Below are 24,909 nucleotides of genomic sequence, written 5' to 3'. Positions count from 1 at the left end.
AAAAAATATATTTTGTTTTTTAAGGAAAGTGAATAAAGTCAGAACGAAGCGAAAAACAGTCAACACCGAAGCCCAGGAACATTTATTAAATTTCCCCCGAGCTCCTCCTCCGGACCTGACATTTACTTTCTCTTTTACTTTGAGACAACACGCAGATTCTTTTCACTATCTCAAGGTAACGTAACCGCCATTTTTCAGCAGTTTACACTTAAATGATTTGATCATCTTGTTTCCAATAACTTTAATAACAATCTTTTCTTTGATAATGCCTCCACACCACAATATTCATCTAAAAAGAAACAGTCCAAAATACAGCTCACTGCTTATTAAACTTTCTTTACATTTTTTCTCACTGTACAGAAAAATCATCAAATCTGATTCCTGTGCTTTTTGTCTAATGTAGGTGACTAATGATTAACCTCTCTTCCTGTAGCTTTGATACACAATATGTTTTATAAATTATTGTTTAATTCATGTTTACCGAGGCCCTCTGCTGGTCAAAGTTTCCTGATTAATCACTTGATAATTGTAATCATATTTATTACGAGTAAATCAGTGACTGTAGTCAAACGTAGTCTTCACAGAGTGTGTGACGAACGTATTTCTATGCGGGGCATTTCTTTCTTTCCATGAGTAGTGGTAACAACAAGGTGGAGGCCCGTGAACACGGGGCATCGTGCCGAGCAAAGGCAGCGACCGACTTCGGTCCTGTGACAACAGGTGACGCCGTCCGTTTCCCGGACTCGGTCCAACGGGACGCATTCGGTTTGAGGCGCCCCTGCTCTTTTCTGGCCAACCGGTCGAACCGGAGCCTTGGACGGTGAAGTGGCCATGGTGATACAGCCGTGACTTCCGCCAGTTGAAGTCCTGCTTTGCCTCGACGGGCCTTCGCCAGACTCAGGTTGCAGCGTCATCTAGCGCCGACTTCGTGGGGGAAGCCGTTACCTTTACCCCTGCCGTGTTTATAGGCTGTGGCCGTGGAACTGTCGGCGCGTAGGAGTGACGTCTCTGTGTGTGTGTGAAGCTCCAGATCGAGTGTAGTCACGACCGTGCGACGGAGGAGACGGACGGAAGCGGCAGGTACTGGGACGCAGCTCTAAATGTCTCGCTTCCCGTTGTCCGTGTGCCGCTGGTTTTTCTCCCGGCATGGAAAGGTTTGTCGAACGCGTCCCAGCCGACCGCTCTTCTTCACCGCAAAAACAAAGTCTTTCTGTAGATCGATTGTCTGCATTGATTGATTATCCGTAATCGTACAATAAAGCAGAACGAGGCTGTGGCGTTTGTGGGGCAGGAGAGGGATTTGGAGAGTGTGAAGAGCTTCCAACTTTATCGAACTTCCGGGCGTTCAGTTTGTTCTTGTTGGTAGCTGGTTACGACAAGAGGAAAAAAACGGGCTCTTAGTGGGGATTGGTTTTACTTGGTGCTTGTTCGGTTCGCTAACCACCTTGTGAATGTACAGGTAGGTGGAGCAGAGAGGGGAGTAGGACGATGTCGAGGGTAGCTAAGAATAAGGCCGGTGAAGGAGAAACACGGAGGAGGAGAAGATGGGTGACAACAGGCAGGTCTTCGGAGGAGCCGGAAAAAGAGACGAGGAAGAGATGAGATGAGAATGAGACACGTACTACTCTTCACCGCCTCCAGTGGCCAGGCTGTGTAACTGCACTTAGAACACGGCAATGGCTGAAATGTCCAGGCTCACTAAGGGTCTTCTCTTTCCTTTTGGCGTCATCTTAACTGGCACGACAAGTTTCTTACCAAGAGCTTTTCACAGAGCTGCGACCTGGGACGGGGTTGACCCTGATCCCGTGGATGATGATTCACTAGGTCTACATTTACCAAAGGCCTTGAACCCAGATTTATTTTTCAATACCACTGGTGTTGTATTACCCAGAATGCTTAGAGACTCACTCAATATATTGTCAAATTCATTTTGGTCTGAAGAGCATTTTGGTTTGGTCAATAGTTGTGAAAGACAGCTGAGATTTTCCAAGTTCATCAGCATCGCAGGCCAGCAGGATCGTCTCCCACGTCAAGACATCCCGAAGCCTCCGCATCATGTGCCACATCCCGGTCTTCTGCTGGATCACCGCTACAGTTCTGGAGGATGTGTTGAAAACCAGGGAGGGAGGAGGGCTGCCCAAGACCCTGACTGAGATGTACATCCACTTCCTGGTGGTTCAGTCCAAACTGAAGAGGTCCAAGTATGATGGAGGAGCGGAGACAGATCCACACTGGAGTCCAGAGAGCAGGGGGATGATTGAGTCTCTGGGAAAACTGAGAGCGGAGAGACTGTGTCAGATAAAACTAGCGGATCTCGGTCCTTCTGTGTGTCAGTGAATGAAAACGGGCGGCCGAGCCTCGTGTGTGTGCTGGGCTGCTCTTCACTACATTGCAGCTTCATGATGCCACGTTAGTGGACTGATAGTAGAAGTACAGCAGCTGGTGGCAGCTTCCTCTGCCTCACACTGCTGTCTGACTGCATTCAACCGACACTGACAAGAAACAGAAAAGAGGAGCCAATCAGTGGAGGAGAAGCTGATATTTTTACAGGAGAAATGATGTAAAGCAGGATTTCAGTTGATGTGCAGACGAATGATTTGTGTTTCTTCTCCACATGAAGGCAGAAAGTGTGTGTGACCTGAAGTGGATGTGAATTCAGCAGCATGAGTCGGTGTGAGGACAAAGAGGACAGAGAGGACAGAGTCCCTGCCTCTAAAACCAGTCTGTGTGGGGAACATGAGAGCCAGACCAGGGCTCAGAGGTGAGACGAGGATCTCTAACTGTCCATGACTCTTCTCCATGTCAGAGCTCAGCGCTCAGATCACTCCACCATCATTATTCACACTCAAAGCTCCGTGTGTGTTGTTTTGAAGCCCAGAGCAGCAGCAGAGGCCAGACTCTGCTGCTCCTGGACCCGGACCTGAACCCAGCTGTGTGTCCATGAAGAGGGACCCGTCAATGAAACATCTTCTTCCGTTCAGAAAATCTGCCGATGGAAGGTAAGAATTTAAACCTGTCAGAGAAGCATTTCACTGGAAAAGTTATTTGTGGTGTTTATTAAAAGACTGAACACATTTTTCACCAGTTTTTAATCCAACGTGCACATTCATCAGTCCTGCTTTTGTTTCAGCTTCCAGCAGCAGAGACCAGACTCTCCTGAACCCAGCTGTCTGTCTTTCAAGTGTGACCGGTCGATTGACTTTGACATCAACTTTAAAGGACGATGTCCATCAGCTGATCAGATGTAAGCTGTGACTGACAGTAAGACTCTGGTTATTCTAGAAAAGAACTAGTTTGTACGACGTGTTGTTGGACCACGTCTGAGATCAAAGTGTTTCTATCTGTTGTGAACGTCCACACTGGAAGGTGGAGGTAAAACTCTGGCCGTCGCAGAGAGGGTGGAGACGTGATGTGGTTTAAATATGGAGATAACTTCTCCCGTGTTGAGACAGTCTCTCCTGGAAGACATTCAGACCATTGACCTCAGTTGTTCACATGAAAACTGGCAGAAATAGTTGTGTAAAGAATGAAAGAAGAGCTGAGGGGGAAGTTCAGACCCCGCCCACTCTCTCACCTGCACACAGCTGACCAATCACTGAGGGAGGTGGGTGTTTCAGATGCTGTTCCACCGTCTGATGGAGTAAACTGATCCCTTCAAATGTTCCGGTTTCGTTGTATTTGTTCATACTGGGAGCTGCCCAGTACAACCAGTCTGACACCAGCAGGCACTGAGCAGCTCCAGTGGAGCAGCTGGAGGTTGTCGGTGCCTTGCTTCGGGGCACTTCCGCAGTGTTCAGTGAGGGAGGGAGAGCTGAAAGCCACAAACAGCTGCAGACTGAGCTGTTGATTCTCAGTGGGATCAGCAGGACTAGTCAGCCTTTACCGCTACAGGGAGTCGTCTGATTCACTGTTCACATCCAGACATCGCTTCACGGACCTTTACCTTGCATCTGTGTCTGTGCGGACAGACATAACGTGAGCTAATTCTTCACGATTCCTCCACAGAGTCGACAAGGAGAGCTCAGAGGTTCCCAGTGGTCAGTCTGCCCCGCAGCATCAGACACACCTGGACTCCATATTTATGGTCTGTACATGTACAACAACCACTTGTACACCTGTTCTGTTCGCACTCATCTCCACGCTGCACTTTGTAGACCAGTGGATCGTCAGTCTGTCCAACATGGATCTGATGTTTGGCTCCATGATTTCAGTTTGATCGTGTCATTCATATATTATTCTGTTCCAGCTGCTGGAGGAGAACATATTCGATTTTGTGAAGAACGAGCTGAAGAAGATCCGGAAGGTTCTGGGTCCAGATTACCCAGAATGCTTAGAGAGTCAGAGGGAGGATGAGGAGGTGTTGGAAGGTGAGGATAAGGAGCTGAGGAGGAGCAGCAGAGAGGCATTTCTGAAGATCACACTGAACTTCCTGAGGGGACTGAAGCAGGAGGAGCTGGCTGACTCTCTGCAGAGCAGTAAGAGCATTTCTTTAAAGATTCAACAACATGGTTGAACACTGATGGGACATTTACTAACATCTCAGGACATGAGGGGAAATGTGTTCATATGTGCGTTTTTTAGGGGGATTGAAAAGTCATATTTTATTTACAAAATAATTTACTAACCTTGTTTGTTCTTTTTATTCAGAAACTACAGTTCCTCGACATAAACTCAAATCTAAGCTGAAGGAGAAGTTCCAGTGTGTGTTTGAGGGGGTCTCTAAAGCTGGAAACCCAACTCTTCTGAATCAGATCTACACGGAGCTCTACATCACAGAGGGAGGGACTGGAGGGGTCAATGAAGAACATGAAGTCAGGCAGATTGAAACAGCATCCAGGAAACCAGCCAGACCGGAGACAACAATCAGACAGGAAGACATCTTTAAACCCTTACCTGGAAGAGATGTACCGATCAGAACAGTGGTGACGAAGGGAGTGGCCGGCATTGGGAAAACAGTCCTAACACAGAAGTTCACTCTGGACTGGGCTGAAGACAAAGCCAACCAGGACATACAGTTCACGTTTCCGTTCACCTTCAGAGAGCTGAATGTGCTGAAAGAGAAAAAGTTCAGCTTGGTGGAACTGGTTCATTATTTCTTCACTGAAACCAAAGAGGTAGAAAACCACCGGTTTGACACGTCCCAGGTTGCGTTCATCTTTGACGGTCTGGACGAGTGTCGACTTCCTCTGGACTTCCACAACGCCGAGATCCTGACTGATGTCACAGAGCCCACCTCAGTGGACGTGCTGCTGACGAACCTCATCAGGGGGAATCTGCTTCCCTCCGCTCGCCTCTGGATAACCACGCGACCTGCAGCGGCCAATCAGATCCCTCCCGAGTGTGTCGACATGGTGACAGAGGTCAGAGGGTTCACTGACCCACAGAAGGTGGAGTACTTCAGGAAGAGATTCAGAGATGAGGAGCAGGCCAGCAGGATCATCTCCCACATCAAGACATCCCGAAGCCTCCACATCATGTGCCACATCCCGGTCTTCTGCTGGATCACCGCTACAGTTCTGGAGGATATGCTGAATACCGGGGACGGAGGAGGGCTGCCCAAGACCCTGACTGAGATGTACATCCACTTCCTGGTGGTTCAGTCCAAACTGAAGAAGGTCAAGTATGATGGAGGAGCGGAGACAGATCCACACTGGAGTCCAGAGAGCAGGGAGATGATTGAGTCTCTGGGAAAACTGGCTTTTGAGCAGCTGCTGAAAGGAAACCTGATCTTCTACGAACCAGACCTGACAGAGTGTGGCATCGATATCAGAGCAGCCTCAGTTTACTCAGGAGTGTTCACACAGATCTTCATAGAGGAGAGAGGGCTGTACCAGGACAAGGTCTTCTGCTTCGTCCATCTGAGTGTTCAGGAGTTTCTGGCTGCTCTTCATGTCCATCTGACCTTCATCAACTCTGGAGTCAATCTGCTGTCAGACAAGAAATCGACCCCCCAGACGTCTGAAACGCTAACACACAAGTCCGAATTCTTCTACCAGAGCGCTGTGGACGAGGCCCTACAGAGTCCAAATGGACACCTGGACTTGTTCCTCCGCTTCTTCCTGGGTCTTTCGCAGCAGACCAATCAGACTCTCCTACGAGGCCTGCTGCCACAGACAGGAAGTGGCTCACTGACCAATCAGGAAACAGTCCGGTACATCAAGAAGAAGATCAAAGAGACTCCTTCTGCAGAGAAAAGCATCAATCTGTTCCACTGTCTGAATGAACTGAAGGATGGTTCCCTAGTGGATCAGATCCAGCAGTCCCTGAGTTCAGGAAGTCTCTCCACAGATGAACTCTCTCCTGCTCAATGGTCAGCTCTGGGCTTCATCTTACTGTCGTCAGAAAAAGATCTGGACGTGTTTGACCTGAAGAAATACTCTGCTTCCGAGGAGGCTCTTCTGAGGCTGCTGGCAGTGCTTAGAGTCTCTAACAAAGCTCTGTAAGTGTAGAGATGGATTTACTCATCATTATATAAAGACCCTGAGATCGAATTGGTTCCTTCTTTAATTCCTTGTTATCATCTCCCCAGACTGAATGGCTGTGGCCTCTCAGAGGGAAGCTGCGGAGCTCTGTCCTCAGTCCTCAGCTCCCAGTCCTCTAGTCTGAGAGAGCTGGACCTGAGTAACAACGACCTGCGGGACTCAGGAGTGAAGCTGCTGTGTGCTGGACTGGAGAGTCCACACTGTACCCTGGAGACTCTCAGGTCGGATTACAATTTGTTTTGAATGATTTCCGATATTTCTCCAAACATTAAGCTTGGTAAAGACTGAGCAGCGTCTCCAGTGATAACTTTAGAAGTTTCCCAGCAGGATTCTACATTTCACGCAATAGAAAGTCGTTTTTCCTTCTGCTTCAGCCTCATATATTGTACAGTACACGTACAGAGAATGAGATAAATTGATCTATTCTTTGACATAATCTCCTTAAATACAGTTTGTTAAAAGTTGTATTAGATATCTTCAACTGTCACATCTCCAAATGCTTTAGAGTGCAGCAGAAAATAATGTCACCAACTTTATAAACTTTGGTTTCACTCAAGAAATTTTTATCGGGCATTAAAATTTGTGTTAAAATGCAGATCTATTGTGTCCCTGTGAGCTGTAGCACGAACTGAGAACTTCGTTATCTCTGAGTGTCTTTTGCTCCCATCTCAATATTAAAGGTGAATTCAATTTAACACTAGTGTTATTTGTTCTCTTGTTTTTTATCATCTCCCCAGACTGAATGGCTGTGGCCTCTCAGAGGGAAGCTGCGGAGCTCTGTCCTCAGTCCTCAGCTCCCAGTCCTCTAGTCTGAGAGAGCTGGACCTGAGTAACAACGACCTGCGGGACTCAGGAGTGAAGCTGCTGTGTGCTGGACTGGAGAGTCCACACTGTACCCTGGAGACTCTCAGGTCAGGATTCATCCCCCTCTTTAACCGATGAGCCTTTTAAAACTGATTTACATGAGTGGATGAAGAGCTAACCCGTGTAGGATTTTGTAAAGTACATTTTACTAAACTTCGCCCGTACTTTGACTCAGAGAATTACTTTCCATGAGGATTTTTCATTATCTTATCTTGTTTTTGCTTGAGTTGTTCAATTATTCAATTCCACAGATGATGAATAAGGAATAAGGATACAGAAATATCAGTGAAATACAATACAAAGTCTACCCGCACAGTAAAGTCACAGCTCATTTTATTAAGAATGTTTCAAACAGCAGGTATTCCTCTGGCAGATGTTCCTGTTCCTAAATTTGTCTTAAATACACTTTGTCTGGACCAAAATGGACCAGAAACTAAAAACAAGACAAAAATCAAGCGACAAAAAACCTTCTGCCAGGTGTTGACAGAGGGCTCCCGTGTGTTGTTTTTGTGTGATTGCAGTCTGTCAGGGTGTCTGGTCACAGAGGACGGCTGTGCTTCTCTGGCCTCAGCTCTGAGCTCCAACCCCTCCCATCTGAGAGAGCTGGACCTGAGCTACAATCGTCCAGGAGGCTCGGGACTGAAGCTGCTGTCTGCCGGACTGGAGGATCCACGCTGGAGACTGGACACCCTCAGGTATGGAGAGGCCCTGCTGCAGCCACAGACGATGTCTGGTATAGGAGGGAGCGCTGGAAACATTTCCTCTGTCACAGCTGATGACAGATCTCTGCAGAAGTGCTTAGAATTCAACAACAACAGAAGACGGCTTTTCTCCTAATTATGACTTCAGTGTCACATTTAGGAGAAAAGATCTCACAGTCATGAAATCAGGCGTTGTCAGCCGCATTCTGTGACCTGAGCAGGGATTTCAGCTTTATCGTCACTACAGACGTTTATGTATCAGACTTTACTTCTTGCTGTATCAGGACAAGTCCAGCGTGCAAACCTTTCGACAGAGCGGCTTTGAGCACTCAGAGTGCTTTCACCAGAGCAATCCCAGAGACTTTAGAGACCCGCTCAGTGTTGACACGCCGATAACAACATACCAGCAATAATGATATGTCGCGCTATCGTGTCTCCCTCTTCTCAAATATCGATAATCTCCGTCATGTTTATTGGCTGATCTCAGAGCCGGAACGTGGAAACAAAGCTGAGGTTCAGATGTTGTCCTGTGAGGAAGTCTAGCGAACCCACCGCTACTGTAGAGTTTTCATTCAGGACCGACTTTGTGGCTTCGTCCTATTTGCTGTGACATTAGTTTGTCGGCTCGAGAGCAAGAGACCGAGAGCGCGCGTCTCGCATCCGAACCGATGTCACGCGGAGAAGACGAACGATGACGCAGTCTCTCCGTGTAATTACAAGATAAGGACTCCGGTTCCTTTTCTTCTTTGGTGAATGTACATCCATCCATACCAGCCTGCATTTGAACAGAATAATGCAGCAATCTGTGTATGAGAGCGACGTAATGTCCATGTCTGCACGCTGAAAGACACCGTGCTGGTCTGACCCCCCTCCTTCTTTCAGGGTGGAGCCTGGTGGAGTGCGATGGTTGACACCAGGTCTGAGGAAGTGTAAGTGTGTTTTAAATTTGATTCACGAAAACAAGGCAGCACATTCAACCATCTTCAAACTGTCAATAAATGAACAGATGAGGGATCAATAACTGCAGCCGTCTCGTGTCTCGTTCTCTCCAACAGATTTGTGTGAACTCGCACTCGACACAGACACAGTAAACGGATTCCTCAAACTGTCCGACAACAACAGGACGGTGACACATGTGGAGGAGGATCAGTCGTATCCTGACCATCCAGAGAGATTTGACTTCTGGACTCAGCTGCTGTGTAGAAATGGTCTGACTGGTCGCTGTTACTGGGAGGTGGAGTGGAGAGGAAGGCTCGATATATCAGTCAGTTACAGAGGAATCAGTAGGAAAGGAGACAGCGATGACTATTGGTTTGGAAGGAACGATCAGTCCTGGAGTCTGAGATGCTCCGATGATCACGGTTACTCTGTCTATCACAAGAACATAAGAACATCTGTCTCCTCCTCGTCTTCGGTCTCTCACAGAGTAGCCGTGTATGTGGACTGTGCTGCCGGCACTCTGTCCTTCTACGGAGTCTCCTCTGACACATTGATCCACCTCCGCACCTTCAACACCACATTCACCGAACCGCTTTATCCTGGATTTGGGTTCTGGTTCCGCTCTGGTTCCTCGGTGTCTCTGTGTCCAGTGTAGCAGAGAGACAACTGGAAACCCGGAGTTTTTCCACACAACTGGAAAAGAGTATATGATGAAGAAGGTGTTCACAAAGCATCGGAAGCATTTCTAAAATATTTACATCATTAAATGACAAAAACTGTCCAATCAAACAAAATAATACAGATGGACTGTGGATTGTAAAGGGGAAAATGCCTGCAAAAAAAAAAATCCTATATAGAGAATTCATGATATACAGAAATAAATGTAATAAATATCAAAATTACTACAGAGCAACTGCAGCGCTCTTCGTACTAACAGATTAACACTGACGTGGACTGATGGAGAGAGAGTCAGTGTTTACCGCCCTCCAGCGGCCACGTCGAGTTACTACAACGCTACATGACACTGATGTGTGATCAACGGGTTTCACACTTTTTATCAGGATCGATATGTACTGACCAGTATTGATGACGTCAGCAGTAAGACTGGGGATAGCGCGAGTGTCCGTATTAATCTGCGTATTCATGTAAAGCGTCGCATTGAGAGAGAGCTGCAGTTACTCGCTCCGACCACTGGAGGGCGCCGATCAGTCACAAGTCAACGGCCAAGAGCGAAGACCGACGAGCTCTTAGAGATGATGTCTCCGGTGTCTCCGGCCAAGTTTCTCACTTCCGGTGTTTTGTGTCCGGAGAGTTTGCCGAGTGTAAAATACGACTTCCCGCTTACTTACACAACTCTAGTCACGAGATTTCAGTCTTTTTATCTTTTCAACACGCTGGTGTATGTGTTCGTGCGGTTCACCCTTTCGCCACCAGAGGGCGCCACCTCGCCATCAACGCAGAGAAATGCTCGTTGAACGGAGACGTTCGTTACGACGCCTCGTTACTTTTACCTGCTGCTCCTCTCTCTGTTTCCATTCGGTCAAACCGTCCCGTTAAAAGCTGCCGAACCAGCGGTGATCAGCTCCTGTTCTCAGCGCAGCCGTGGACGTTCAGACAACTGTCACCGGATCACTGCGATACCGAAGGAAACTTAAAAACGGGAAGATTCTGAACGAAGTTCTGCAGCCTCTTTTTCTTCTGCTTTCTAAGTGGGTTTCTAATGACGTCCTCGGGACGTGGAAGCCAAACGGAATCATCTCAACGTGTGTTTCATGTCTGTGCTCAGAGTCGTGACTGTGATGTCACTATATACTTTAGTTACTTGGATACTTTAAGTTCAATCAGTAAACACTGTGAACACTTTGTGAATCCTTCCCACCATCCGGCTGAAAACTGTGGAGTCAGTTCTCAGTGATGCTGACACACACACACACACACACACACGCTTTTTCGCCCCTGGTTGCCCTCGCTGTTGTGACGTCATCGTGTTGTTTAGTTGCACTTTCTCCATGTGACCACCTGGGGGCGGTAAACACTCGTCAGTGCAGCGGCAACGCTGGTGATGTGGAAACGGAAGTGAGAGGGAGCAGAAGTAGAACAATGATAACATTGAGTGCGGGTGACCGGCGCCCTCCAGTGGTCAGAGAGAGAAACGGCAGCTCTACACCGAACAAGGAGACCAAACGTAGCCCGCATAGAAATAGAAATACTAGAGTGTGTTAACATTTACAAGCATGTTGTACTTGCGTGGTCATACATCATACAAACACACACACTTAACAACTGAATCGGAGTCGAGGTTATGAGGATGACACAGGGAGAAAAAGACGAGTGGAAGTGGGAGAGATTTCAGACACGGCCCCGTTCCACTTGCTGAAGAAGGCCATGGGGTGCGGCTGAAAGCTTCCTCAGTAGCTAGACCTCTCCACTCTCAGGCAGCGGCACGGTTTCATTCATCTGTCAAATAACTGTGGTGATATTAAACCATCCAATGTTCCAGCAAAACGAATGATGAAGTACTTTAGATGAGAGAAGTCAGCTCCCAAAGTCGTCCTTCCTCTTCCTCGTCCTCATCCCTGTCTCTCACAGAGCAGCAGTGAGTATGGACTGTCCTTTGACGCTGATCCGCCTCGCCACCTTCAACACCACATTCACTCAACCTCTTTATCCTGGATTCGGAGTCTGGTTCCGGTCCTGGTCCCGGTCCCGGTCCCGGTCCCTCAGTGTCTCTGTGTCGGCTGGAAGAAGAAGTGGAGAAACTCGTGTCTTAAAGCTCCAGTCCCTGAAACTCACTCTCAAGATCTCAAGTTCTACGCGTTCAGGTCCTGCTGGGTGATCTCATCGTTGGAGCAACTAAAAGTCACGATTCAGGAGGGAAACATTTACAGAATCCAACCATCGTAAAAATCAGCAAATAATCAAACACTAACAGCAGGATAATATAAACCCTGTTCTTCACAGGCTGTGATCCATGCTTGACATTAAATAAGTTGAGCGGACCAGAATGACAAAGTAATGGGTTTCCACCGTTTGTCTGTTTCCTGATGAAAGTTGATTATATGTCGACGTTTCCTCCAGCGCCACCATCGGGTTGACATTTGAACTTGATACTCACTTAAAAGTGCAATATTTCTGTTTGGAGGGAAACGATATGTCGAATTGATCAAGATTTTGTTTCTAGTTGCGTACCTGGAATTTCTCTCCTTCATTCATTGTATTTAACTTGTTCTTCTCCTGTTTATCGGCACCTCTTCCTCTCAGCCACGACCTTTGGCTTTAACACACTCTGTAATGCCTCGCAGTATTTTGTCTTTGACGACCCCACCAGAGGGCAGAATTTGCTCTGCTTAGCCATGGATGCTGTATCAGACTTGCAGTTTGCAGATTTCTGATGTTTATTGCCTCAACTTATTCAGGTGCCTTTGCGTCTTTTCTGATCATATTTGGAAGAATCTGTGGCCCACGTCTGCGAAAACAAACGTCCTAAGTGTTCTCGGTTCTGAGGAGAAGCTCTAGTCCAGTCCAGTTGGTTTCTGAAGGGTGACCTGTACACCAGGTGGCCAAACGGCTCTCACACTGACTGAACTCTCTGCCTGTACGACCGGTGCCAGACTTTCACCTCAGTATCTGCGAGTAAATATTTGCCGTGACCTGTGCCGAGTCAGACAGAGGCCGGATCAATAGGGATTCGGAGGGACTGCAGCATGTCCATTCATGTCCTTTTTCTTTGTAATCGCATCTTTCTTCATGCGCTTCGTGTCGCTCCCCGTTTTTCTTTTGACGGCTCAGTGTAGCCGCTGAGTTCTCAAGCTGTGAGCAGAGGCGGCGTGGGAGAGCCAGAGGCCTGACCTCGAGCGCCGTCCCACGCTCAGCCTCTGTTCATTTACACAGGTGAGGAATTTCAAACAGCTCAGGAACAAAAGTTCGAACAGTCACTGCTGGTATCAGTTACTGCGATGCTGCAAAACAGGAAAGTACAACTTCATCAAAGTATCGCTCCTGATGACTGTGGTGACCCACTGGCGCCACCGTCGGGAAAAAAACCTGCGGGTGGAAAATCAAAAGGCTTGTACTCAAGTGCTCTGTACTTAAGAACAAATCCGAGGTACTTGTACTTGATTTGAGCGTTTTATTTCGAGCCACTTCTTACTCCCGCTCCACTACATTTCAATCTTAGATTTATTTGACAGCTTTAGTTACTTTACAAATGAAGATTCTTGCACACAAAACAAATGACCATCTCATAAAATGTAAAAGATTTATTATGATTACACTACCCGACAGTTTATACAACCACACATAGAAAAGTTACTGGCATCTATTCTGATAATCATTTAGGTCAATTTCCGTGTAAAGATATCAAACATTTTCACAACTTCTCATTTGTGTAGATTTGCTGTTTTTCCTCGTGATTGTTTAAATAACGTTAACTTTCTTTTAATAATGTTGAGAATTAGCCTGTGATGGTTTCACGTTGAGCTCTGGGTAACTGTGACGACATTTCCCACTATTTTCTGAATTTTTACGAACCAAATATTTTTACAAATACATTGACGGATCAAGGAAATCATCATCAGACGGATCCATAATGAAATTACTCGTTCTTTGCAGCCTTGTCCATAACAGGTCAAACAATGCCAACCAGCTACAACAGACACATTAATGCACAAATAATAATCGGCTCATGATAAAATATACAACAGTAAAACTCTCACAGGGGACATTTGAACGCAGCAGGTTGAGTCAGAGTAAACATGTTCATATTAAACATGTCCGACTCATTAGCCTGACTGACTCAAACTTTGACCCTTTGGTCAATACCCCCCACAACAGGGAGACAGACCGCGACGGAGAGACAGACTGAAGAGGGAGTCTGCTGGATCTGGTTCTGAGGTTCTGCTTGGAGGTTTGGATCATGGTGGAACCGGCATCGAAACCTGCTGCCGTCCTACTGCTGTTTCTACTGCACAGCTGCCTGGCGAACCATGGTAACCCAGCCTAATTCCCAGCCTCCTCTTACTGTTCACAGCGGTAGAGGTCGTGGCTGTCGTAGCTGTAGCAGCAGTCGGGGGCAAAGAAATACTGATGCTAGTAATACTGGTCGTAAAGGTACTAGTTGCAATAGCGGTAGTACATTATAATAACAATTATAATCATCTAAATCAAAATTCTACTTTTGGTCAAAATGTATGCAGCTTAAAGGGCTTTACAAATAAAGAAACAGATTAAAACAAAGAAAGAAAGTCAAAAGAAAGTAGGATCAAGAGTATTAATGTGTTTGATTACTTTAACCACTTTCCAGACTGGGATTCTCACAGTTTAACTGAAACCTGACATGAAGCAGACTCGGTGTTGGAAAGTTACCAAGCACAGTTCTGAGGTCGCTTTTACTTGAGTATTTCTTGTACTTCAGCCACAGGTTAAATTCCTTTTCAGATGAGGATCGTAGGAACAAAAGATCTGCGTTGTTACAGATGAAACTACCCGTACATGTGGTAGTTAAACCCCGTCCTACTGAGGCATTCAAATTTTACTTACAATTGATAACAATCCAGTTATGTGACACATGAAATAATATCAGCCAGCTATTTCTACTTTTGATACTTCAAGTACATTCAGCTGATCATCCTTTTTTTTTCTATACAGTATTTTTACTTCAGTAAGAAATGTGAACATTTCTTCCACTAATGACCAGATTTGTCCCCACTAATCTACTCTAATCTAATCAATGCTCAGTTTCCAGTTTATTAGGTACACCCAGCCAAAACTAACAGTCCTTATAGAGCCATGAAGGTTTTTTTTGAAAGGCACTGACTTCCTATCTTGTTGCAGTTTTCCTCAGCAGCCAGCTGGCCTCGCAGGTTCTGGTCCGGAACCGACGGGCCAATCAGCTGTTTGAGGAGATTAAACCAGGTAACTTATCCGCTTAAAGGTCTCGATGATCGTGACGGAGCATTATTATATATAACAGCAGTGGTTCCCAGCAGTCTTTGGCTTGCGACCACCACTCGGCTCTGGTTTATGAGCAAGTGAACCGAGAAGTAAAAGTAGAGTCCTGAGGAGGAAACGTTATCCAGAGGAAATCAATCAAAGATTAGAGCACTTTCCTTTGCGTGATGAAAATGGTTCCCCGTCCGGTTTCATTTTACTCACAACGCTGTGAATCTGATTCCACTGCAGGGAACCTGGAGAGAGAGTGTGTCGAGGAAATCTGTGACCACGAAGAAGCCAGAGAGGTGTTCGAACAGCGAGATAAAACGGTACGAGTCCACCGTGCTCTGACTGAATTCCCTCTACTAGCATCCAATCATAGCAGAAGTTAAAACAGCACTAGTAGTACTTCAGTCAGTTTGAATCTAACCAGAAAACCAACTCTGTTCCCTTCAGGAAAACTTCTGGGTGAAATACCTGGGTAAGTACTGCTGCCTCACCATGCAGACAGTAGGTGGGTGTTATGAAGCGAATGCTGTAGAACCACTCACTGCTTGGTACGTCTTGGTGGAAATTCTGTGTAAGATCGCTAGATACAGATAAATACACTTTTTAGAGACTTTTGCAAATGTGTCTGAATACTTCCTGGAGTCACTGTACTGACTTTTAAAGGGGCAATACGTACATATTTTAGTTTAAAACATTCAAAAATTACCTCAACTTACCAGCAGAATGTGTAGAAATAACAGTTCTGACGTTATGTCAAAGACGTCTGCTTACTGTGGTGCAGAAATCCACCTCAAGTTAGCATGCTAACCAGCTAGCCCTGGTCCGTACTGTCTCCTAATACCATTTTGTGCCTCAAGAGGTGATGGTGAGTCACTGTGGCGTCCAGTCTGCCCTCAGTCCGACATGAGAGTACGAAGAAGTAGTAACTGTGGGTAGGTTATAAACCCGTGCTGCAGTCGTCCTCTCTCGGCCACGTTCCTCCATCTTTCCTCGAGCTCGGCTACTGATGCTGCTGCTCCAGCTGCTCCAGCTGCTCCAGCTGCTCCAGCTGCTCTCTCTCTCCCTCACGTTCCGCCACCCCTCGTCGCTCTTCCTCTTCTCCTGCCACCGCTATTTCTGGCGGCCCACCGGTATTTGTCCCGGTCTGCCCGATTGCCAGTCCGACTATGGCACAGGGGAAGGGGAGGGAGGAGGAGGGACCAAAGAGTGCGTTTCCTTCTTTCTTACAATAGGGGTGGACACCCCGACACTCTAGTGTTATGCTGCCCCCTATTGGTTTGGAGTTTGAACGGAAAGTTGGCCAGTTCTTACACATAGCCCCTTTAAGGATTTAAATTTGAAGGATTTCTGCTTTGAAAGTAAAACAAAACTATTGCTACAGAAATCATGTCTGTACCTACAGCGGGAAAGAAACTAAAGGGAAAATTCAAAATATGGAGTAAATTACATTTTTGCATTTGGGAAAAGTAACTACGTACTGTACTTAAGTAAGGTTCTGAGGTACTTTTACTTTACTTGAGTAATAGTTTGGTGTTACTTCATTATTCTACTCTGCTATATTTCAGAGGGAAATATTGTACTTTTTACTCCGCTACATTTATTTGACAGCTTTAGTTACTAGTTACTTTTCAGATTAAGATTTTATATAAAGAAAAATATAATAAGCTTATAAAACGCAACATATTGTTAAAGATTAAACCACTGGTTCCCAACCTTTGGCTTTTTGGTCAAATATTTGGTTGAATATTTCACAAAACAAAATGAAAAAGAAAAACATTTTGTGGAGCAGAACTGTGTTTCTTCTTCTTCTTTCCCTGAATCATCTGACGACCCCTCAGGTTCACCTGGTGACCCTCTGGAGGGGCCCGACCCCCAGGTTGGGAACCAGTGGACTGAACCATCTCCGTGTCTATGACGTAGCTAAAAGCAGCTCCACCAGTAAAATGCTGCCGAAGCCTCCGTGACTCAGGATCAATGATCTGATCACGTCAGAGACAGGTCCCTGCACAATGAAGTACTTTTACTGTGATACTGGGACTACATGAAGTACTTTTACTGTGATACTGTAGCTACACAAAGTACTTTTACTGTGATACTGTGACTACACAAAGTACTTTTACTGTGATACTGGAACTACAGGAAGTGCTTTTACTGTGGTATTGTAACTACATGAAGTACTTTTACTGTGGTACTGTAGCTACATGAATGTGTTACTACTTCTGTACTTTAGTTACTGTAGTTAGTTCTAATCTGGTTTAACTTTGTATTTGTGAAGTGCAGTTTAATCAGCTGTCTGCTGCACAAACATGAACAAAGTCCACAGCTCACACATGCACAACCCTGAGTACACAAACATCTAACTGTCTGTCTCTGTGTCTGTCTCTCTGTCTGTGTCTGTCTCTGTGTCTGTCTCTGTGTCTGTCTCTCTGTCTGTCTCTGTCTGTCTCTCTGTCTGTCTCTCTGTCTGTGTCTGTCTCTGTGTCTGTCTCTCTGTCTGTCTCTCTGTCTGTGTCTGTCTCTCTGTCTGTCTGTGTCTGTCTCTCTGTCTGTGTCTGTCTCTCTGTCTGTCTCTGTGTCTGTCTCTGTGTCTGTCTCTCTGTCTGTGTCTGTCTCTGTGTCTGTCTCTGTGTCTGTCTCTGTCTCTGTCTTCCAGACTGTAAAGGAACTGAAATGGCAAGAACGAAAAAAAACATAGACACTGTCAGGCAATGTATAGCAGGTAAATAAAGATAAACCTAAATAAATGTAAAACCTTCCTCTGATAATATAAATGTGCATACACTGTACATCGACGGAGTGTGTGTGTGCGTTTTCAGGTCAGTGTATTTTCGGTAAGGGGGTGAACTATGAAGGAAATATCAACATCACAACATCAGGGAGACAGTGTCAGAACTGGAACTCCAACTTCCCACACCCCATCATCAGGTAAGTAACTAACTAAGTAACAGACCGACCGGCCAACCAACCACCTAACTAACTGTCTGTGATTCTCCACAACCCATGAAGTGGCTCTTTAATTAATCAATTCATTAATAACTAGACTGACTCACTAAATGACTTAGTTAGTAGCGAACTGCATTAAGCTTTGTTCCGATGGGATAAGTTTAAACCCTGTAGGCAGTCCTGTCTGTTCACCTGTCTGTTCACCTGTCTGTTCACCCGACTGTTCACCCGACTGTTCACCTGTCTGTTCACCCGACTGTTCACCTGTCTGTTCACCCGTCTGTTCACCCGTCTGTTCACCCGACTGTTCACCTGTCTGTTCACCCGACTGTTCACCTGTCTGTTCACCCGACTGTTCACCCGACTGTTCACCCGACCCGACCCCCATTCGTTTCTATTCACCCGACTGTTCACCTGTCTGTTCACCTGACTGTTCACCTGTCTGTTCACCTGACTGTTCACCTGTCTGTTCACCCGACTGTTCACCCGACTGTTCACCCGACTGTTCACCCGACTGTTCACCCGACTGTTCACCCGTCTGTTCACCCGACTGTTCACCCGACTGTTCACCCGACTGTTCACCCGTCTGTTCACCCGACTGTTCACCCGACTGTTCACCCGTCTGTTCACCCGACTGTTCACCCGACTGTTCACCCGTCTGTTCACCTGACTGTTCACCTGTCTGTTCACCTGTCTGCAGGGAGTTTAATAGCTCAGAGCCAAACAGCAACCTGAAGGAGAACTTCTGTCGAAACCCTGACGACCGTTCTGAGGGACCCTGGTGTTTCACCCAAGACCCGGTGGTCCAGAAAGAGCCCTGCAGCGTACCCATATGTGGCAAGTATCTGCTAGTAGTGCTAACTACAAACAAGTACTACTGCTCCCGCCAAAGGCTACAAGTCAGGCCCGAGAATGTGTTTACCTGTACGGAAAGTCTGACCCATGCGAAGATTTAGGAGGCTGAGGGAGTTGGCGACTTTCACCGCATATCAAATAATAATCATACATCCCCGACGTGATAAACTCTCAGGCCAGCAGTGCGATGTTTTGTTTTGTGCTTGTAGTAAATCCCTCATTATTCCATAAGCACCTCACCGTTTTAAAAGATACAGGCCAACTCAAATGTACCATCAACGTTTGTGATTCATTACTAAACTTTTATTAACTATCGAGCGCCTGCCCAGGTCTCATCACGACATTCCCAAACCCCCAGAGCTCAGAGAGGAGCGCCGGGGGTTTACAATGAAATGCCAAGGGTGATACCAGGATGTGTCAGGTGGCAGATTCTTAACCCTCAATATCCTGATTTCTTTTCATCTCAACCACATCGTGCGATGAAAGGATCAAATAATCGGCAAGTTGCGCACACCCTCTGCCTTCTCCGGCCACCTGCACTCGTCACCAGCTGTGAAATTGAGAGGAACATCTGTATGCTGGATTTTGGAGTTGAACACTGTGTCTGCCGTTTTTAGATACTGAGCGTGGGATGTCATCACACGTCTATTAACATGCTTAACAAGAGCCTGGCGGTGAGCTGCAGTGTCCCTGTGCCGTCTGACCACTTTGTTTAACTTGTGGAGTGGTCAGCCGCCGTCGCTGCCGGACTCGTAACACTGCCTCCAGTCTCCACAGGAACAGTACGTGGACTACGTCAATATTCATAGGGGCTTTGCATTGACCATTTGTGGTTAATGATGCTTTTTTTGTCTTTTAAACTTTCGCTATGGATTCTTAGCAGCGTTTAATAGATGTGGCCTCTGCTGTTCAGTGTTTACCATCAGCGTGAGGTCCACGCCGTGGTCGGTCAGTTGATCTGTACAGTGCGAGCATAAAGGTTGCAGGTTTCGGCCGTACAGAAAGGAATTTAAAAATCTGTAGTGATAGTTAACACAATCAGTGACATTAATGAAGCTCGCTCTCTCTTTTTCTTTCAAGGCGAGGTCTTTATCCCGCCCACTCTGGCTCCTGACCTGGTCCAAACTGGCGAGTGTTTACCCAACTACGGCATAGACTACGTAGGTGACCTGGATGTTACCCTGGCAGGCCACACCTGTCTGCAGTGGTCATCACCACGTGTCGTGGCCCTCAGCAAAGACAAGGACTTCGTCCCCGAGGTCATCCTGCAAGGCAACAAGTGCCGTAATCCCGACAAGGACCCCGAGGGCCCCTGGTGCTATGTGGAGATCTCTGGAAACGTGACGGTCGACTTCTGTGACCTGAACCTCTGTGGTAAGCACTACAAGACTACAAATCCACTACGAGTACCAGTACGACCTCGGAATATTGCACAGGTGTTACTCTCAACCCGCCTCTTACCTGTCCCCCAGAGGAACAGTTGACTGACGACGTGTTGACGTCAGAGACTGAAGGCAGGGAGCGCTCCGTCTTGGGTGCCAACAGGAAGATGTTTTTCAATCCTCGCACCTTTGGACAAGGAGAGAGCGGTGAGTCCATTCATTGTACCGTAACTGGCTGACGGATTACCTGCTTAACGACTGGTTATCTTACTAACTGATTAATGCTAGCTGGTTCAGTGACTGATACTAACCCGTTGACTGAAAATATGGTGACACACTGAATATTCAACTGGTGTGTAAACAGACAAATTGACTGGCTAGCTGACCCCTTAACTGACTAGTTAATACACATATTGACTGGTTAATTGATTTACAACCTGGTTGACTGAAAGTGTGGATACGGTGGTTTACTGACTGGTTGGATGGTTAAATGGCAAGGAAACTCACAGATGAACTGGCTGCCTGGTCAGCTGATTGCTTGTTAACTGGTTTACTGACTGGATTCCATTGATTCACTGACTGGTTAACTGGGGTAGTACGTGTCTGAAGTGAGCCAGTGTGGAGATACAGCTTAAGTACTTTGTTTAATAACTTTTTTTTGGGCACTGAATATCTGATTAGTTATTAGCTGTTTAGCAGGTTAGCTGGTTTAAAGCCTGGTTGATTAAAACTGTGGAGATGAACGATGTTTCTGAGAAACACGTAAACAGGTTTTCAGACTGCTTAGATGGTTAAATGGTAAGTAAACTTTGCAGTTGTTTTTAACAGATTTACTGGTATTGACTGGTGAACTGACTGGTTGACCATCTTAATGACTGGTTAACTGACGGGTTTACCATCGTATTGACTGGGTAATGGACTGATTGTGCTGCAGAGTGTGGACAGCGCCCCCTGTTTGAAAAGAAGGGTAAGAAGGACACCAAGGAGGACGAGCTAATGGAGTCCAAGAGAGAAAAACGCATCGTTGGGGGCGACGAAGCCGAGGTGGCCTCAGCACCATGGTAACTACATTTATAACAGCCCGACACCATAGTACCAACACTATATAAACATTATTGCTAACAGTATTTAAAAGATGACCGGTAGAATTATATAGGCTGCTTAAAGCACACCAAAATACCCTCACAAGAGCATCTTCAGTGAGACTAAGGACAAAGGTCTTTACTTGTTCAGACAAACATTCACCAACTATTGAAAAATGTTTTTGGCAACATGCAAATCTCAGGGTTGTAATGGGATCTCATGGCTTTTTTTTTGTGTGTGTCACAAAATAACATACCAGGGTTTTCTTGTTTGCAGGCAGGTGATGCTGTACAAGCGTAGCCCCCAGGAGCTGCTGTGTGGAGCCAGTCTGGTCAGTGATCAATGGATCGTCACTGCAGCTCACTGCATCTTGTACCCGCCCTGGAACAAGAACTTCACCAGCAACGACATACTGGTCCGCCTGGGAAAACACCAAAGGGCCAAGTAAGGCTTCTAGCCAGTCCATATAAATGGACTAAATGATTTCTTAGATTAGAAGTGCAGTGGATTCACCAGAATATTTACATAACTTTCCAGATTTGAGCGTGGCATCGAGAAGATTGTGGCGATTGAAGAAATCATTGTCCATCCCAAGTACAACTGGAGGGAAAATCTGAACCGTGACATCGCTTTGCTGCGCGTGAGACGGCCAATCACATTCACCGATGAGATCTCCCCCATCTGCCTGCCCAACAAGAAGGTTGCCCGGATGTAAGACAAACAGAAACACCCTCTCTGTTGGATGCTTCTCCTCCTTATTTTACTGACAGCTGTTAAGTCAAAAAAAAAAAAGAACTGCAGAGCGAGGTGGTTGCCCAGGTAAACGGAGGTGAGAACATAGGCAGCTTCTTCACAAAACTTCTGTGCAACGTCGAATGTCTTCAAGAAGAAACCGTCTGAAAGTGAGCTCCGTTTTCACCATTTGAATGATTTGTTGTGTCTTCCTACTCCTACTGACAGCGGGCTTTCACTGCACCTGCGAGTGTAGCCTTTCAGAACAGGTATAAGCAATTTTATCTTTAGATGATGTCGGAAGAAACTAGTTGATTTGAGGCAAACTGAGGCCTTTACTTTGTTTGGGTTTCCTGTGGATCGTGACGGGGTTTTGTGAGTTATCTGACAGGTGTTTGCCCCTGTCAGACTGATGACCGAGGGCTACAAGGGGCGAGTGACTGGTTGGGGGAACCTAAAGGAAACCTGGAGCCCATCAGCAAGAAATTTACCCGATGCCCTCCAGCAAATCCAACTACCAATCGTGGACCAGAATATCTGTCGCAGCTCCACATCGGTCCGGATCACAGACAACATGTTCTGTGCTGGTAACATTTCCGTTTCTACATTTGTTCCGTACGTTAGACACAATGTGTAAACCAGACAGCTTATTATTGGTTTTACGTTTTATATCTAGCCATGCTAGCAGCAGCGTTGGTCCACTCCTTTGATCCAGACTGAAACGTCACGGCAACTACTGAATTTATATCTATGAAATTTTGTTCAGACATTCATGATCCCCAGAAGATGAATCATAGTGGTCCCCTGAATTTTCCTGTTGCTACCCACAGGTCAGAGTTTCAGTCATCGGATAAAAATATCTTAACATCTACAACATCGATTGGCACAGAATTCTTTTGGTGATCCTTGTGCCATTTCTTCTAGCGCCAACATGAGATTGATGTTTAGTTTTAAGTGAAATGTCTTTACAACTGTCTGGTGTATTGCCATGAAATTTAGTTCAGACATTCATGTTGCCCAGAGGATGAATGCTCTGACTTTTCACTTAGTGCCACCAGCAGATCAAAATTCTTAATTATGTTTAAAATATCTCAAGATTTAATTGATAAATTGGCACAAAATCTGGTTCAGATATTCGTGCTCCCCTCAGGTGGAATTGCACTGATGATAGTAAAGTACATCTACTTAAGTACTGTACTCAAGTACAATTTTGAGGTATCTTTACTTTACTTGAGGATTTCCATTTTATGCTACTTTATGCGTCAGCTTCACTACATTTCAGAGGGAGATGTTGTACTTTCTGCTGCGCTGTATGTATTTCACAGCTGGATTTACTTTGCATGTCTAGATTTTATTACAAAATACTGTAAAAAAAAAAAAGTATTTTAAAATGAACTTTTCCTCAACCACCTTCAACATTAAATGCCGCTTAAATATTAATGCATCAATAATTACATCCCAATAAAATATCATACTGTATAATTAAAAAAAACACTTTGAAAGGGGCCCTTCTGCATAATTAGAACGTCTACTTTTGATACTTGTGTATATTTCAGCTGATAAGCCTTTGTATTTTTGCTTAAGTGAAATTTTGAATGCAGGACATTTACTTATATCAGAGTATTTTTACATTCAAGAATGAATACTTCCATTAAAGTTAAGGATCGGTTTACTTCTTCCGCCACTGATGAGCTGTAATAACTTTGATGATCCTCTTACTTTTCCTCTAATGACATCATGAGGTCAACATTTTAATTGGACCAGGACTCTCGTTTATGAGCAAATCACTGCAGAACTAATGACATTGCCATCACTCTCAGCTGGACCAAACACTGTTTAGTGTTAAAACGTTACCCTCCCAGGGTTCCCATTCAAACGCAGGCCGTGTGTGTTGCAGGTTTTAAACCAGATGACACCGAGCGTGGTGACGCCTGTGAGGGAGACAGTGGTGGACCGTTTGTGATGAAGGTGAGAATCATCTTACTAAAAGAATAACAACCAGAGACACTCCACTTTAACCCACCACATTTATCCTCTGTAATCAGTATATAAACATGTAATAGCTGGCTTATACCATATAATGGTTTTATATTGTTCCAGCTGTGTTTTACCATGTTGTCGTTCATCATCTGTTTACCCAGCAGCCTCCACTGACGTGTGTCCACAGCAGGAGTTAGAGTTGTTAACAAAGACACTAATAAACACCGAGATCTGATCACAGCTGCGTCAGTTTGTTAGAAACCAGTTATTACGTCTTTATATAGTGATTTTTAAAGCTAAATAGGAGACTTAAAGTGTTAGTAAAATAGCTAGGGCTGCAAATAACAATTGTTTTCACTATCAATCAATCTGTTGATAATTTGATCTTGATTTACTGCTTAATTATTGGTCTATGAAATGTCAGAAAAATGATATAGTAATTTAATAGCCAACCACAATTTCCAAAAAATCCAATGTAATGTCTTCAGATGTCCTGTTTTGTCAACCCAACAGTCAAAATGTAAAGATAATCAGTTTATTATCACATATGACAAAGAACAAGCAGGAAATCCTCATGGCTGGAATCTGGAAATGTTGGTGATTTTTGCTTAGAAAATTACTAAAATGATTAACTGATTATTAGAAAAGGTGCTGGTGGGGTTTTTTTTTAATTGACTGATCTACTAATTGTTTCAGCTCTAAAGATTATACACCAGTTACTAAAAATTCCATCCTGCCAATAAATGACTTCAGTGTTGCAGAATAATCTTTGTAGATAAGTGGACTTTTTTGTTTTGTTTTTCTATCCAGTACTTGGCTGAAAACCGCTGGTATCAGATTGGCATCGTGTCGTGGGGCGAGGGCTGCGACCGAGATGGAAAGTACGGCTTCTTCACCCACCTTTTCAGGATGGGCAGGTGGATGAAGAAAGTTATCGAGAGGACAGGAGGAGGCAATCGCTAAGTACAATAAAACCAACATTCTTCATTTCCTGTTCTCACTGTCCAG

At 45.5% G+C, this 24,909-nt stretch overlaps 2 protein-coding genes across 6 annotated transcripts; both read left to right on the top strand.

The window, feature by feature from the left end:
• Positions 1 to 84: 84 nt before the first annotated feature.
• On the top strand, positions 85 to 9,833 carry LOC120797941 (NACHT, LRR and PYD domains-containing protein 3-like). Of its 5 annotated transcripts, none has more exons than XM_040141767.1 (12): positions 85 to 175; positions 2,621 to 2,761; positions 2,874 to 2,999; positions 3,131 to 3,244; positions 4,006 to 4,084; positions 4,247 to 4,475; positions 4,648 to 6,439; positions 6,530 to 6,703; positions 7,220 to 7,393; positions 7,868 to 8,041; positions 8,930 to 8,976; positions 9,103 to 9,833. In XM_040141767.1, the coding sequence occupies exons 2-12, from the start codon at positions 2,664 to 2,666 to the stop codon at positions 9,639 to 9,641; spliced, it is 3,546 nt and encodes a 1,181-aa protein (XP_039997701.1). In that variant the 5' UTR covers positions 85 to 175; positions 2,621 to 2,663; the 3' UTR covers positions 9,642 to 9,833. The 5 variants fall into 5 exon arrangements, with proteins under 5 accessions (XP_039997701.1, XP_039997702.1, XP_039997700.1 ...); XM_040141766.1 differs by lacking the exon at positions 85 to 175 and adding an exon at positions 678 to 1,080; XM_040141765.1 differs by lacking the exon at positions 85 to 175 and adding an exon at positions 678 to 1,154.
• Positions 9,834 to 13,873: 4,040 nt separating this feature from the next.
• f2 (coagulation factor II (thrombin)) lies at positions 13,874 to 24,882 on the top strand. The gene is made up of 15 exons (XM_040141772.1): positions 13,874 to 13,974; positions 14,819 to 14,899; positions 15,167 to 15,246; positions 15,374 to 15,398; positions 17,580 to 17,645; positions 17,743 to 17,851; positions 18,570 to 18,706; positions 19,805 to 20,098; positions 20,197 to 20,313; positions 21,041 to 21,167; positions 21,466 to 21,633; positions 21,727 to 21,900; positions 22,330 to 22,508; positions 23,819 to 23,889; positions 24,712 to 24,882. Exons 1-15 carry the CDS (start codon positions 13,902 to 13,904, stop codon positions 24,862 to 24,864), a joined length of 1,854 nt encoding a protein of 617 aa, XP_039997706.1. The 5' UTR covers positions 13,874 to 13,901; the 3' UTR covers positions 24,865 to 24,882.
• The last annotated feature ends 27 nt before the right edge of the window (positions 24,883 to 24,909 follow it).

Source organism: Xiphias gladius, chromosome 13 (assembly GCF_016859285.1).
Source record: "Xiphias gladius isolate SHS-SW01 ecotype Sanya breed wild chromosome 13, ASM1685928v1, whole genome shotgun sequence".
Lineage (NCBI taxonomy): Eukaryota > Metazoa > Chordata > Actinopteri > Istiophoriformes > Xiphiidae > Xiphias > Xiphias gladius.
The sequence above is the reverse complement of the archived record's forward strand: the minus strand, read 5'-3'. Positions and strand labels throughout refer to the sequence as shown.